Genomic DNA, 14,436 nt, shown 5'->3' on the forward strand with positions numbered 1-14,436 from the left:
AAAACATGGAACAAGCTTGTTCTCATTGGATGACTCAATTCAATGGTACCATAGCAACTGTAGATCTGCCAGCCCATTGGTAAATGCAATACAATAGGCGGGGCTTAAGCAAGTGACAGCGCATCGAAAACTTTGTTAGCTGCGAGCTAATTTTGGTCCATCGCCAGTTTTGACAATGACCTAAATTTGACACACTCTCGCTACAAAACACTGTAAAGTAAGTGTGGTCTCCTACGCACATACAACATTACCGGATACCGTTTTGACTTCGTTCATTGACACCGGCATGAATGCCTCTTCTGGTATGAGTTTCAACCGTTAGCTCTTAGCTAGCTCGCTAATGTTCTTATTGCTAACGTTCCATAGCTTCGGTGATGGAGAGTTGCCGTTGTTTATCTCGTAATGTGAACGTATGACTTGTTATGCCGAATAGTATTTCGATATAACAAACATGCATTAAAGTATTGACAATGACTGGCGTTGTGTTTCAATTCCATGTAAAATGTTGTTTTCGTAGTGCACACAAACAAGCCACGCCAACGTGATGCTCCTCTTGTCCGAGTATGTCAATCTCGTAAATAAATTAAGTATTTCAAGCAAAAACATGTGACTGATCATGTGACATATGATGCAGGATGGATTGCCGTGCAGGCGGTGACGATGGAGACATCTGCGGATGGGCCAGTTCAGTAAGTTTTACATCTGATTTAAGTTTGTGATGTGCAACACAATTAGGACAGGACAAAAGTCTATCTACAGGGATCGTTTCCCGTTTTTCATCCCGGACTCTGACCCAGACAGTAGTGGCTAGACTGCAGTGTTGCAATTCGGCGTTTTCTTGTCAAGTGGCACAAGTGTCATGGAAGGGTAAATGGCAGAAATGACACAAAAACAAAGCACAAGCAGAGGCTTCTTTCCAATCTGGATCTTAATACGTACATATTAGATATATGTGCGGACACAGTAGGTGTCACTTAAACATAGACCGTAAATAGATACTGAATGAATGCATTAAATGGCGATTGTGTGTTCCATTTGGTCATGCAACATTACTGGAGTAACAGTCAAGCAGGCTGGACTGCATTTTTTCGTAAATTACACAACAGTTCCACTGTGTAGTGGGACCTTGAGAGAAGAAAATCATAGCATAAAAAATAATGGCTAGTCAATTCTCACAATGCTTTGTGTTGTTTAATAATGTTCATGTGTGTAGATGCTGGTGCACGGCAAGAATGACATCACAGCAGTAACAGCACGAGTGCAACAGTTTGTGGAGGAAAGGATGCAGACCACTATGGTGAGTTTTCCATTTTTGTGTCATAAAAATTTGCTTAACTTACATTGACCCTTCCTATCACTAAATTGAAAGTAAATGAGAACAGTCAACAGCGCCCTCTTCTGGTTTCAGGATTCTGAACTTCTGTTTTGATTGCATCACAAGCCAGTGTGCGGCCGAAGCCTTTCTTTTTTTATTTGTAGCAAATCTTAAATAAATACAGTACAGTAAGTTCTGTATTGTTTATCTTCCAGCTCACTGGTGTCCTGATAGGTGCTGCCGCCGCAGTCGCAATGATCGGGATTGTGGTGCTCTTCTTGTACAGGAGGTTCAAGCACGCTCGTGAGTCCCACGTTGATACTGAAGATATTTCAAGTCTCAATGTCAATAATGTTGACAATTCTCCCGATTGGGCTCTTTTTATTAGGTGAACAGCAGCCTGGTGTACCTCATTATCGCTTCAGAAAACGAGATAAAGTGCTCTTCTATGGTCGGAAAATAATGCGCAAGGTATTCACTTTTCCGTCCGACAATGCTTTTATTCAGGTTTTGATCCTAAAATTGTTATATATTTTTTTTAAAGGTGCAGACTTTGTCCGCAATTCCTCCATCTACTTCATCGTCATCTACCTCAGTATCAAAGCAACCGCAGCGAGTGCGCAAAAGAACCAAAGTTCTTAGCATTGCTCGCAAGTATGGCCCAAAGAAAAAAAGCATTTTCCGAATGTGTGCGGTCGAGTTTGCTAAATGAACCCCGTGTTCCTCTGAACAGAATCCTTCGCATCCGTAAGGATCCTCCGACTCTTCAGCCTAAAGAACCGCCACCTTCTCTGCTGGAGGCCGACCTGACCGAGTTCGACGTCCAAAGCTCCAATCTGCCGTCCGAGGTTCTCTACATGCTAAAGAATGTCAGGTGGGGGTCTGATGAAATGTTTTTGCGCAACTCTAGAGGGCATTCAACAACGTTGCTGTGTTTTTTGTAGGGTGTTGGGACACTTTGACAAACCCCTCTTCCTCGAGCTGTGTCGCCACATGGTGTTTGTTGAGCTGCAGGAGGGCGAGGGTCTTTTCAAACCCGGAGATGACGACGACAGCATCTATGTGGTCCAGGATGGACGACTTGAGCTCTGTATCTTTGAAAATGTAGGATTACGAAAAAAATAAATATTTTTTTGCCCTTGTTTTTAGCAACATCACAGAAAACAAATCTCTTTTTTTTTTTTTTTTTTCTGCCTTGTAGGACGGCACAGAGGTGGCAGTGAAGGATGTTCTTCCTGGCGACAGCGTACACAGCTTGCTCAGTATTCTGGACATCATCACGGCGAGTGACTTCATATCACAGTCACTCCTCTTATCTGTCTGTGTCTGCTCTCTCCTTTGAGTCAAGGAGTTCATTGATATATTTCTCCATCCTCATCCATGCAAATGAAATGGCCTAATCTAATTTCCTTCTCTCAATGTCTTTTCTGATTGGTCCAAATTGGAAGATTAAACTAGGTACAAAGGATGGGCGTGAATAATTAGTTTTCAATTATCCAGTAGGTTATGTTATGCAGCAATTAATTTTGGCATTGCATTGTATCTTTCTCCCTTAATATGCTACCATGGCCACACGGTCATTTTTCGCTAACTTCCATTCTTTATTACTAAGTACTTATCATCCAATGAAATATATTTTAAAAAAATCACATTTGACTCCTTTTTCCTTATTCAGGGTTTTCCAGCTCCTTACAAGACTGTTTCCGCTCGTGCAGCCACACGCTCCACCATCTTGCGTTTACCTGCATCCGCCTTTGAGTCTGTGTTCAAGAAATACCCTGAGACACTTGTGCGCGTCATTCAGGTAACGTGGTCTCAGTGTGTTATTGCTCAAAATCCTTTTACTGTGAATAAAAGAAAATATTGTGTGTTTTCAGATCATCATGGTGCGACTCCAAAGGGTCACCTTCTTGGCATTACATAACTACCTGGGCCTGACCACCGAGCTGTTCAATCCGGTAGGAGGGAGGATGATTAGTATGCATTTACTTGTGTATTTTCTGTACTCTCTGATGCAGAGCCACTGACATTAGCAGCTGCTGGCAAGGAAACCATCCGTGCACATTTACAGAAAGTGACATAAACCCTCTGTCCTGCACATGCAAGCTAATTTCACACAACATTAAGCGCAGCATCATAACACTGTCCTTCATACGGGTCAAAACGAATAAACCACGAGCACCCCTTCAGAGGAAACTTTACGACCAGAAATATCTTTCATAAGAGAATACTTGAAAGGGCCAATTGCTAAAGGCGTTAAAATATATTACAGTAGATGTGCTATTAAATATAAATCACACCTCAGCCCAAGTCTAAAAACGTGTCTCACAAGCAGAGGTTACACTATGACACTTTTGAATTAATAATCCTCCAGAATTAGGGTTAAAAAAAAGGCAGTTGTGTATTTTAAACGGCAAATAAATACCCTTCATGAAACCAGAAACGCTTATTTATGTCGTCTCGATGCATATTTTATTGGACTGTTTTGTTGTTGAATTGAAAGGAAAGCCACGCAGTGCCTTTGTCCAATGTGAACATGGCGGCGAGTGAGGCAATGTCTGGCAAGACCTCTCGCCGTTTGCACTTCCAAGATGAGGTAGCTGTGGGGAGCATGGAGAGCCCTACGGAGACAGGTCACACACACACACACATTGATTTCATCTCTTTTACTGGTGTTCAGCAGGATCCAAAACTGTCTTGCTTTATGTGAAGCAGATGGCGTAAAGGACAGTCCTTCGAACAGCCACAGGAAGCAGCGATCCATCTCATTGCCCCCCGACAGCGCAGGTTGATCACTGTTAAACTTGGGGTGATAACTCAATCGGTCATTAAGAGAAGATTGCGCAGGTACTCATCACATTACTGGTTACAGGCGACATGACAATGGCGTGCGAACGGGCTCGAGTCAACATCGATGAGCCTCCGCCCAGTCCTGCCAGTCAGAAGGTAAAAATAAACTAAAGATGAGCTCGCTTTTATCAATGCTGCCATTTTTCATCGACATTGCCTCCGCACGTGCAGTCCAGCCTGAAGAAGAGTGTGACCATGCAGCATACGCCCTCTGAGGTGTTTCACTACACGGACAACGGGGGGCAGTCTGACAACATCCACCTTAGCAAGAGCGGTTCAATCTTCCAGGCTGCTAAAAAAGACCTGCTCGTGATCATCCAGTTGCAGGTTTTTATCTAACATGTTTTTTTTTTTGCTTGTTTTATCTTTTGTTGTTTGAATTTGATCCCAGATGTATCGTGTATATTGTTTGCAGGATCCCAGCCTTCTCGAGGGAAGAGTGACCCTCCACCAAGTAAAAGCTGGTTCGGTTGTGGCTCGTCAAGGAGATCAGGTGACTGTCATTAAATGGCTTATTTTTTCATAAAAACATATATAAAACAAACAAATCACTTTTCTGCCCTCTGCTCTTTTTTTTTTTTCTTTTCAGGAAGTGAGCATCCAGTTTGTTATTTCAGGCCTACTCCATGTTTACCAGAGGATGATCGACCGTGAAGAGGACACGCGTCTTTTTGTGACGCACCCTGGAGAGCTCGTGGGTCAGCTTGCTGTCCTGACTGGCGAGCCCCTCATATTTACTGTCCGAGCTCAGCGTGATTGCAGCTTCCTCTCCATTTCCAAAACCCATTTTTACGAGTTAGTGGATTACGTTGCTTTGTTTGTATGTGTAAATAACATGCTTGATATAACCGTGTTTTTTTTTTCTCCCCAGGATAATGCGTGCGGAGCCCAAAGTAGTACTAAACGTCGCTCACACGGTGGTGAAGAGGATGTCATCGTTTGTCAGACAGATTGACTTTGCACTCGATTGGATGGCCGTGGAAGCCGGCAGGGCTGTCTACAGGTACTTGGAGCAAAGTTGCGCTTAATACCTTCCTGCCATCTGGCCGTCCCTTTCCGTAAAGATGAACACTTCTCAAACTTGTTATGTTGAATTGCTGTTAATGGAAGCGTATATTCCAGGCAGGGCGAGAAATCCGACAGCACTTTTATTGTGCTCAGTGGACGACTGCGCTCTGTAATCATGAAGGAGGATGGCAAGAAGGAACTGATAGGAGAGTACGGCCGCGGTGACCTGATTGGAGTGGTAAAGGCCAAAATCTTATCATTGTTTTTTTTTTTTTTTTTTCCCCCTAGTAACGACACTTTAATAAGCAAAATACAATTAATCGTAATAATTGAAGGTTTGTTGCAGGGTTGTTTTCTCCATACCTGCATTATTCTTATAACTTGGTATGTGGGTGTGCAGTGTATAATTAGTTCACATCTTGTCAGCATTAATTAATGCATAGGTATATTTTTGTCTTTCTGACATGATCGTTCTAATAATACCTGAGCCGAAGGATGCTATGGTTACGGTTACCAGGAGGTCATTTTTGTAGGAGTTATGTTTCACACCACTCTGTTGCTTTCCAATCACTAATTATGAAGATAAAATTACCCCCGAGTACATGGGGGTGACATATAAAAAGTTTTTTCCATCTTTTGATTTAAAATTCTGCCGTTTTCAGGTGGAGGCCCTAACCCATCAAAACAGAGCCACCACCGTCCACGCCGTACGGGACTCCGAGCTCGCCAAACTGCCCGAGGGCGCCCTCAGCTCCATTAAGAGGAAGTTCCCGCAGGTAGCCCGAAGGCCTTGGAACTTTAGATCATTCACGTTCTCCTCTATGTCATACATACACCATCTCAGATTTGCCTCAAAACAATGTTTTTGCATCGCAGGTCGTCACCAGACTCATCCACTTGCTTGGACAGAAGATCCTCCAGCAGGTTAATCTCCCTCTCACTGGTGTGTGCACTTTTTACAGTGTTTATTCGTGATTGACTAAAAAGAAAAAGAAAAAAAAACTGTTCAGTAATCAATAACATGGACTCTGTTCCCCCAGGTCGCAATTTGGCACTGCACACCCCGGGCAGTAAATGGGACGCAGGCAACCAGGCCTCCAACCTCTCCACAGTGACCGTCCTGCCCGTCTCCGAGGAGGTGCCGCTCACCACCTTTACTCTGGAGTTGCAGCATGCACTCCTCGCAATAGGTACAAATAAATATTATATGGAAGCTCCGACTTTGCTGGATTTGACCTTTTCTGCTTGATGAATGTTCAATATCCTGTTTACTTTTGAGCTTATGAAGATGTCATTCAAAAGATTGTTAAATTGATTGATTGTAAGGCTCGGTGACAGGGTTGTTCTCGACAAAGTTTCTCACAGGACAAAAATAAAGGACATCGATAAGAGGAGCTACTTTGTAATAAATCAAACAGAAGGTCGGTGCTGAAGTATAAAATGTGACGCCCCAGTTACCGCTTTCACATTCAGGTCCCACTCTTCTATTGACCAGTGATATAATTAAGCAACGCCTTGGAGCTGCAGCACTAGACAGGTATTTTTATTTTAAATGACACTTTTTAAGTTCGTCCAGTAATCTTACTCCATGTCCTGCATCTTTCCCACCACAGTGTTCATGAATATCGTCTGTCCAGCTGGTTGGGCCAACAGGAAGACATCCATCGGATAGTTCTCTACCAAACAGATTACACGCTAACTCCTTGGACCCAGCGTTGCATCCGTCAGGCCGACTGCATCATCATTGTGGGCCTGGGCGAGCAGGATCCTGCCGTCGGAGAGGTGAGAGATTGATCCGTGAGACTGAAACGAACTTGCTCAAGGCAAGCTCAGTGCTACTTAGACTGCAACCAACTAGCTAGCTAGCTACCAACAATCTTCGATGGCTACGAGTTTGGCAAAACACATTGCAGACTTGCTCCTGAGTCAGTAAACATAGCAAAATAAGATACGCATCTTAAAAAGTATCGAGCTCACAAAGGGATGACAAAGAAAGATGAAGAAGCTTTGGTAATTGCTAAGATAACCCAAGACTGACAAGGCTAGCGCGTTTAACACCGTGATTAAGTGTTCTTGTTTAAAATTGGTCAGCTGTAGGCATGTGAAGGCCTTTGAGATTCTTCTCCAATTTCGGGCTATTTAAAAAAAATTGACTCGACTTGAAAAACAAACTTCAGATCCCTGGGATAAAAAAAACAAAACATCCCAAGGTATTTAGCCATTGTAACAGCATTCTGTTTGCATTTGACCCTTGGGCATATAAGGTAACAGCAGATGGATATTAAGAAAAGGGTAGAGGCAGGAAGTGACCGTCCAGCGGATGGAGAAATAATTGCTTTCTCAGGGGAGGACAATGGGCAAACAGAAATAAAGGAATGTGTCCACATTTAACAAGAAACGGAAAGAAGGATCAATATTTGCTGGGGCACAGAATGAGTCACAGCTGAGGGTTTGATCTTGCAGGAACACACATACACGCACAACATCTTGCCTTCAAAACATCGAGTTCCAGATAACACCTGTGCAATTACTACTTTTCCTTCAATTCAGACACCTTCTGTCTTTACCCGCAAACATTCACTTGTCATTATTCCACGCATGTGTGCACTGCGGCGCCTGTAAAATGTTAATGGTGTCCCTCTAGCTGGAACGCATGCTGGAAGCAAGTGCCGTGCGCGCCCAGAAGCAGCTGGTGCTGCTGCACAAAGAAGATGGCCCCCCTCCCAAGGGCACCGTGGACTGGCTTAACATGCGTAGCTGGATCTCCAGACACCTCCATCTATCATGTCCACGACGGGTTTTCTCTAAGAGGAGCCTGCCCAAGCTGGTGGGAGGGAATGCTTTATACAGAAGTCATCCTCCAACATCTTTTATAGTCTAATTCTGCCAATCTTTTTTTTTTTTTTTTAAGTTGGAGCTGTATCAGCGTGTGTTTGAGAAGCCGGCGGACCGCCACTCAGATTTCTCCCGATTGGCCCGAGTCCTCACTGGTAACGGCATTGCCCTCGTCCTGGGTGGAGGCGGGGCCAGGTAAAACTCGAGATATCGTACAAATACCGACTTGTCAATGTTAAATTTTCAGGCCTTACATGTCTGTGCCCTTTTTTTTATAGAGGTTGTTCCCAGGTGGGGATCGTGCGAGCCCTCTGCGAAGCCGGCATCCCAGTCGACCTCGTCGGCGGCACTTCTATAGGTTCCCTGTTGGGGGCGCTCTACGCCGAGGACCGCAGCCACAGCCGCATGAGGATGAGAGCACGAGAATGGGCAATGGTGAAAATTGTCGTGACTGTTCTAAACCACGAGCTCCCTTATTTACATTTGAGGATCCCCGTCATGTATTCAAAGCCGTATTTTAATCATACCACCGGAGAGCATCACAAATCATATTCCAGATATCATCAAAAGGCAATTTAAAAACCCATTTCCATCCTCATTAAGAAAAGACGCCGGAATGAATTAGCTTATGGTGAAACTTTGATGCTGATCACATCGTCCTCAGGAATTTGCGTCATGCTTGCAGCGCTTGGGGATTTCTCCCTTGATGTCATACTTGAAGTCATCTCCATGAAAACACTTTATTTATGTGGGTTGGATGAGCACATTAATATTCGGCTCCTCCTATTCCTCTTTTAGAATTATTTGAAGTGGTTTTACATTTGTTCTTGTTTCGTCGCGTTCAACATGTCATTGACAGTGGTGGCTCTTTGTGAAGGTGACTGAAACAGGGAATCGTTTAATCTCAAACGCCGAATGAATACTTTGTTTATGCGCGTAATGATAGTCCAAAAGCCCAACAGTGAGATGCTGTGTGCATCTGGTAGAGGAAATAAAAATGAGAAAAAAAAAACGCCATTAACAATCTGGCCGATTCTACATTATCTTCAGCGGAAGCACTCGGCTTGGTCAAATGCTGTTTTTATTCCGTATAAGGAAGAAAGCAAACCTAATTTTCACTCTCTCTCGCCGCAGGAAATGACTTCAGTATTCAAGAAGGTTCTCGATTTAACATACCCGGTCACGTCTATGTTTTCTGGCGCGGCCTTCAACTCCAGTATCAGCAATGTCTTCAAGAGCAAGCAAATTGAGGTGAGATGAGGTGATTCCAATGGAATTGAAGAAAGGAGGAGAATGAGTAAGCCTTTAAATCTGTTACCTGTTTATGTATTTATGTACGCAGGACCTTTGGATACCATACTTCAATATCACAGCTGACATTACTGCCTCTGCAATGCGAGTGCACACTGATGGTAGGCGCACGTACTCCTGATGAACATCAAAAGTGCTTTATTAAAAATATCTCTTACTCGTTGCTGTAAAGACATCATAGCAAGATTGTTGGTGTTTGCCGTTTGAGGTTCTCTTTGGAGGTATGTTCGTGCCAGCATGTCCCTTTCGGGGTATCTGCCTCCTCTCTGTGACCCGAAAGATGGACACCTCCTTATGGATGGAGGGTACATCAACAACCTGCCAGGTCTTTCTTTATAGCTGCCTAATTTTGTATTTTTTATCTTGTCAAAGACTTATTCAACTTTCAACTTTATTTTTTTAAATTTTTTCAACACTGCCAGCTGATGTGGCACGCTCCATGGGGGCCAAAGTGGTGATCGCTATAGACGTGGGCAGCCGCGATGAAACTAACCTCACTAATTACGGCGACTCGCTTTCTGGCTGGTGGCTGCTATGGAAACGCCTCAATCCCCTGGCAGAGAAAGTCAAGGTAAAGGCATTGATTCAAAATTAATATATCGTACAAGGTAACTTGACCTTGGCTTTAGCGAGTATAATTTCTGGGGGGGTTTCTCCCTCGTGCATGTGCTCAGGTGTTGAACATGGCGGAGATCCAAACCCGCTTGGCCTACGTGTGCTGCGTTCGACACCTCGAGTCGGTGAAGAACAGCGACTACTGCGAGTATATCCGACCGCCCATCGACAGATATCGGACGCTGGAGTTTGGGAAGTTCGACGAGATCGCTGTATGTTTATGTGAACGCCATCATCATGTATTGTTTTAATTCTATCATTTAAAAAAAATAGAAAACTCACATCTATACACGTATGTCTTGTTAGGAGGTGGGATACCAGCACGGCAAAACTGTGTTTGACGTGTGGACTCGCAGTGGAGTTGTGGACAAAATGCTGAAAGACAGACACCAAGAGGAATTTCACAACACGCAATGCAAGAACAATGTAAGCACCCGCTTGGTCACTTGGCCTTCGGTCTGCGTCTTACATCACAATCCTTTAGACACGGCGGGATTTTTCAGTGCTGCGCTTTAATACAGAGTCCCGGCACGACAAAGCAGACTTGACATTTTGATGAAGCGTTCCATCAATAATTGGCTTTTTTCCATCATTCCCAGACCAACCGTAATCAGCTTTTATGCCGCACTCTGTTTTGTGCCAAAAGTGCGTCACGGCTTTCCAGCTTTGGGCTCACTGTGGCTTTATATCACTAATCGCAATGTTGTTATCTGACCTGCTTATCAGACAGCACCAAAAATACACTTGTTCATTATAAATGTCTAGTCGGCCTGAAATATTATGACGCCTTCTTCTGATGCCTCAAAAATAAATAAGAGCCTCATCTTGTCATCACTACTGCTACATTATTGAAAGCAGAAATGCAAGCTTGGAAACAATCAACCTTGAGAATGTTTTGTATATATCAATTGTGTTTTCTTTCTGTCTTTCTGCAACAAACAATAGCCGGCCCACATATGCGCTTAATGAGGCTCGTGTATCTCTCCTGGGGAAACGAGCGCCACATATGATGGCGTAGCCACGCTTTGTACTATTTGTCAAGAAAAGTCATCTTGCTTTGCATTTGCCAGCGCAGAGTGAAAACGGAAGTATAACAGGCGTCGCAAATTGAATATACAAGTGATGTATGTTTCTTTCCCCATTCACTGAGGTTGTCTTTGTGCCTATTAGGTAGTGACATGCCCCAACGCTTCTTTCACCGACTTGGCTGAAATCGTGTCTCGCATTGAGCCGGTCAAACCCGCCCTGGTGGATGGTAAAACCACACAGACACACACGCACATTATTTGTGAAGTCATCTTTTTATTATTTCAGCATGCGCAAGTACACTCATAGTACACATACATGCATGCTGGTGCAATTCTCTAACTTGGTTTCCTCCTTTTTTTCTATTGTTGTGCTTGATTCAGTCACTGCTTGCTTTTTGCATTAAACACACAAACTCAAACTTTCCGCAGAATTTCCGAATGAAGCAAAAAGCGATAAGTGACATATTTGCAGTAACGGTGTGTGCATTCATCCAATCACGGATTGTTTCTCTATTTGCTCTTCCGACCTCGCCACTCGCACGCCCACTTCCATCTGTCTCCCTTCTTCCACGCTTCCCCGACAGCCCCACAATGTGATTTATTTTATTTTTTTCCCCCCCTCTTGTCCTCACCACTCTCCCCCGTCAGAGGAGTCAGACTACCACACTGACTATGACGAGGAGGCAGTGGAGAGCGCACTGTCTGACCTGGAGCTATACGGTCACTATGGAGAGCATACTGAAGGGGAGGAGACTGCCGACACGGTGTGGGCCTTTGGTCGCGCGGGCGGGTGATCTCTTGCAAGCACCACAACTGCTGAGTCACATTTTCACTCATGTCAGGCACACTCGACAACAAGTGGTTTAGGTTAAAACAGAAAGTGTTTTGTTTCTTTTGAGTGAGTGAGCTCAGCCTTATGCGGGAAGAAAAATAAGGTGAGGCCAAATCAAAATTATTCATAATATTTTGAGTTACGTCTTATTTTGTAGCTTAGCACTTATTTTGATTTCTTTTTTGTATTCAGATATTTTTTTAATATAGATTCTTGACCCCCTTGTGAGTCATATTTCTGTTACTACTATGTTTTTATGATATGACTTTATTCAATTAATATTACAATTTTAGTCACGTCAATGTTAAAAAAGTGCTGCACCTCAGACCATTCCATTTCTGTGACATTTTCAAAATGGTATCATAGGTTTATTATTTCCTTTGACTTTTCAAAATTATATTGATGTATCATTACAAAATTGATAATTAGTAATAATTAAATTAAAGGACATGTTGAAATAACCATCAATAGGACATGCAATACGATTCCAATTCAACAAATTTGTCTTATTTTGTGTTGACACATTCTCTTAATGAACATCCTTGCAACCCTCAGGATGAAGAACTGGACGAAAGAAGTATCCGTCGTGTGGATGCAGTCTCCGGCCACGAACACTCACTGAACATCTCAGCCGACCAGGAAGTACTTTCCAAACGTTCCCCCAAGTGATAAGTGCAATAACGAAGGGACATTAGACCACCGTTGGCCTCTATTACATCCCATCTTTACCACGTGGCTCTCTAAGATTAACCTTCATTCATCTTCTAGTCCCGCTCATTCCCAACCATCATCATTTCTCATATTGAGAGCTTTAAATGGATCGCATCAGTGAAGAAGCGAAGCAATTACAAAAGTGCTTTCGGGTCAGTTTGTATGAAGGAATATTAGGGGCACACTGAAAATATGGGAAAAATTGAACAGTCATGATTATATAGCAAATTTGTTAAAAATAATAATTAATTCTGTACATTAGCAGAAAGGTTGGACAAAAAAAAAACCGCCACAATGCCTACTTTTTTTCATCTCCGAATTCAACCATCAAAAAAGCCTAGCTGTTGCCTTTTAATACACTTTGGATTATGTATTATGAGTTTAAAAGGCATAATACAGAATGCCTTTTTGCTTCCAAGCTTTTTCTGTTTAGACAATGTTACTGTAAAAAAAAAAAAAAAAGCTTTAGATATACTTGACTGTTTTTGATGGGCCTGTGTCGCCTCTACTTGCCTTGCGAGATTTATTGTTACCCCCCCGACCAACAGCACCGTACAGAGAACAAATAGACCCATCAGTCCAGATATGCACATCAATGCAAATATTGATTTATTTTTTCATATCAAACGCTGTTACATTTAAAAAAAAAAAAAAAAAAAAGCATTTGTCGTCACAGTCATCAATCATTTAATCGTTTAAATGTAACTTGCAATCCTTTGTTCACGTAGCGCGGTGACAAATGTATGTAAATGTTTCATCACTAACGTATTCATTAAATGCCTTTTATAGTGAGGAAGGTACAGTGGCCACACCTTGTTGCGTCAATGCTTAGTCAAACTGAGGTGGTCATAAATTCTATATGAACTACGTGCAATTTTTTTAAGTAACATGCATACATTTTGTGTAGGTTAATAAATAAGTTAAGACATGTAAAATAAAATATCAAAACTTAACTTTAAACAAAGGTAGAAGTCGTTGCAACCTTTTGCAGCCCGTTCATATGTGTCAGTCGTGGATAGTAGTTGCAAAATCTAAAAGCCAAATCACTATGCCTTAATTTTGATAGATCTCCAGCTTCATCATGCACAATTTCGCTAATACCCGACTCTCGTTTAGATTGCATAGTGCAAAAATGTCGTCCCCTCCCCAAAAAAAGCAAATCGTCTCATACTTTTTGCTGACGTCTTTGCATTGATATCCTTCATGACCACGGTTCAAGTTTTGAACTTTTATGTGAATGTAGAGGTGCCTTTAACCAAAGACACCTTAATTTTTTTTTTCTTTTTTCAAATTGTGCGATCTTAGGAAAATCCAACCTTGGAAACCACATCTGATGCTAGCTACAGTGGATAGAAGTTTTTTGTTTGTGAGATTCAAAAATTAGACTAACAAATCATTTTAAAACTTTTTTCTTACCTTTAATATTAGCTGCTACTTAAATAATGAAGGCGGTCACAATTTTTCAGCAGTGCTACTGGGGGCAACATAGGACCACTCACTAGACTTGACCCAAATAAAAAGCCATCTGAAATCAGGACAGAATTTGTGCATACAAGCCATTTATCCGGTATTAATAATTACAAGTTATAGGTCATTTTAATGGCGGAAAAAAAGTTTGGAAATTATGTATCTCGGTCTCTCTTTTTTTTTTTTTTTTTTTTTTTAATCACAAAACTCTGAGATTGTGTAGGCTTTTTCTCTCTCCACCTTAATTGGAGCCAAGGGGTTGTTACTTCTGCTGTGTTGTACTTTTTTGGGGTGTTTCCAGAAAACCAAAGTACAAAGAAATTGATGTTTTTTGGCCAGAGTGAGTTTTTCACAGCTTGTTTAAAACGGTGATGGATGAGACGCTGATGCTACGTGTGGAAGCACGCCAGGTAACTGAAACAAACACACACAAACGCAACCGTTTGTACTCTCATTCAACCTTT

At 42.4% G+C, this 14,436-nt stretch overlaps 1 protein-coding gene across 1 annotated transcript; it reads left to right on the forward strand.

Moving 5' to 3' along the window:
• The first annotated feature begins 101 nt into the window (after positions 1 to 101).
• On the forward strand, positions 102 to 13,966 carry pnpla7a (patatin-like phospholipase domain containing 7a). Its single transcript, XM_037265041.1, has 37 exons — positions 102 to 302; positions 518 to 561; positions 635 to 689; positions 1,214 to 1,297; positions 1,531 to 1,618; positions 1,704 to 1,786; positions 1,860 to 1,969; positions 2,049 to 2,189; positions 2,260 to 2,419; positions 2,517 to 2,597; positions 2,991 to 3,119; positions 3,193 to 3,273; positions 3,819 to 3,948; positions 4,031 to 4,102; positions 4,188 to 4,261; positions 4,337 to 4,492; positions 4,581 to 4,658; positions 4,755 to 4,960; positions 5,037 to 5,168; positions 5,288 to 5,411; positions 5,836 to 5,949; positions 6,050 to 6,116; positions 6,214 to 6,363; positions 6,647 to 6,710; positions 6,787 to 6,955; positions 7,818 to 8,000; positions 8,085 to 8,203; positions 8,287 to 8,443; positions 9,143 to 9,259; positions 9,351 to 9,420; positions 9,528 to 9,644; positions 9,742 to 9,890; positions 9,994 to 10,146; positions 10,241 to 10,360; positions 11,105 to 11,189; positions 11,611 to 11,726; positions 12,350 to 13,966. The coding sequence occupies exons 1-37, from the start codon at positions 291 to 293 to the stop codon at positions 12,461 to 12,463; spliced, it is 4,104 nt and encodes a 1,367-aa protein (XP_037120936.1). The 5' UTR covers positions 102 to 290; the 3' UTR covers positions 12,464 to 13,966.
• Positions 13,967 to 14,436: the final 470 nt, after the last annotated feature.

Source organism: Syngnathus acus, chromosome 12 (assembly GCF_901709675.1).
Source record: "Syngnathus acus chromosome 12, fSynAcu1.2, whole genome shotgun sequence".
Classification (NCBI taxonomy): domain Eukaryota; kingdom Metazoa; phylum Chordata; class Actinopteri; order Syngnathiformes; family Syngnathidae; genus Syngnathus; species Syngnathus acus.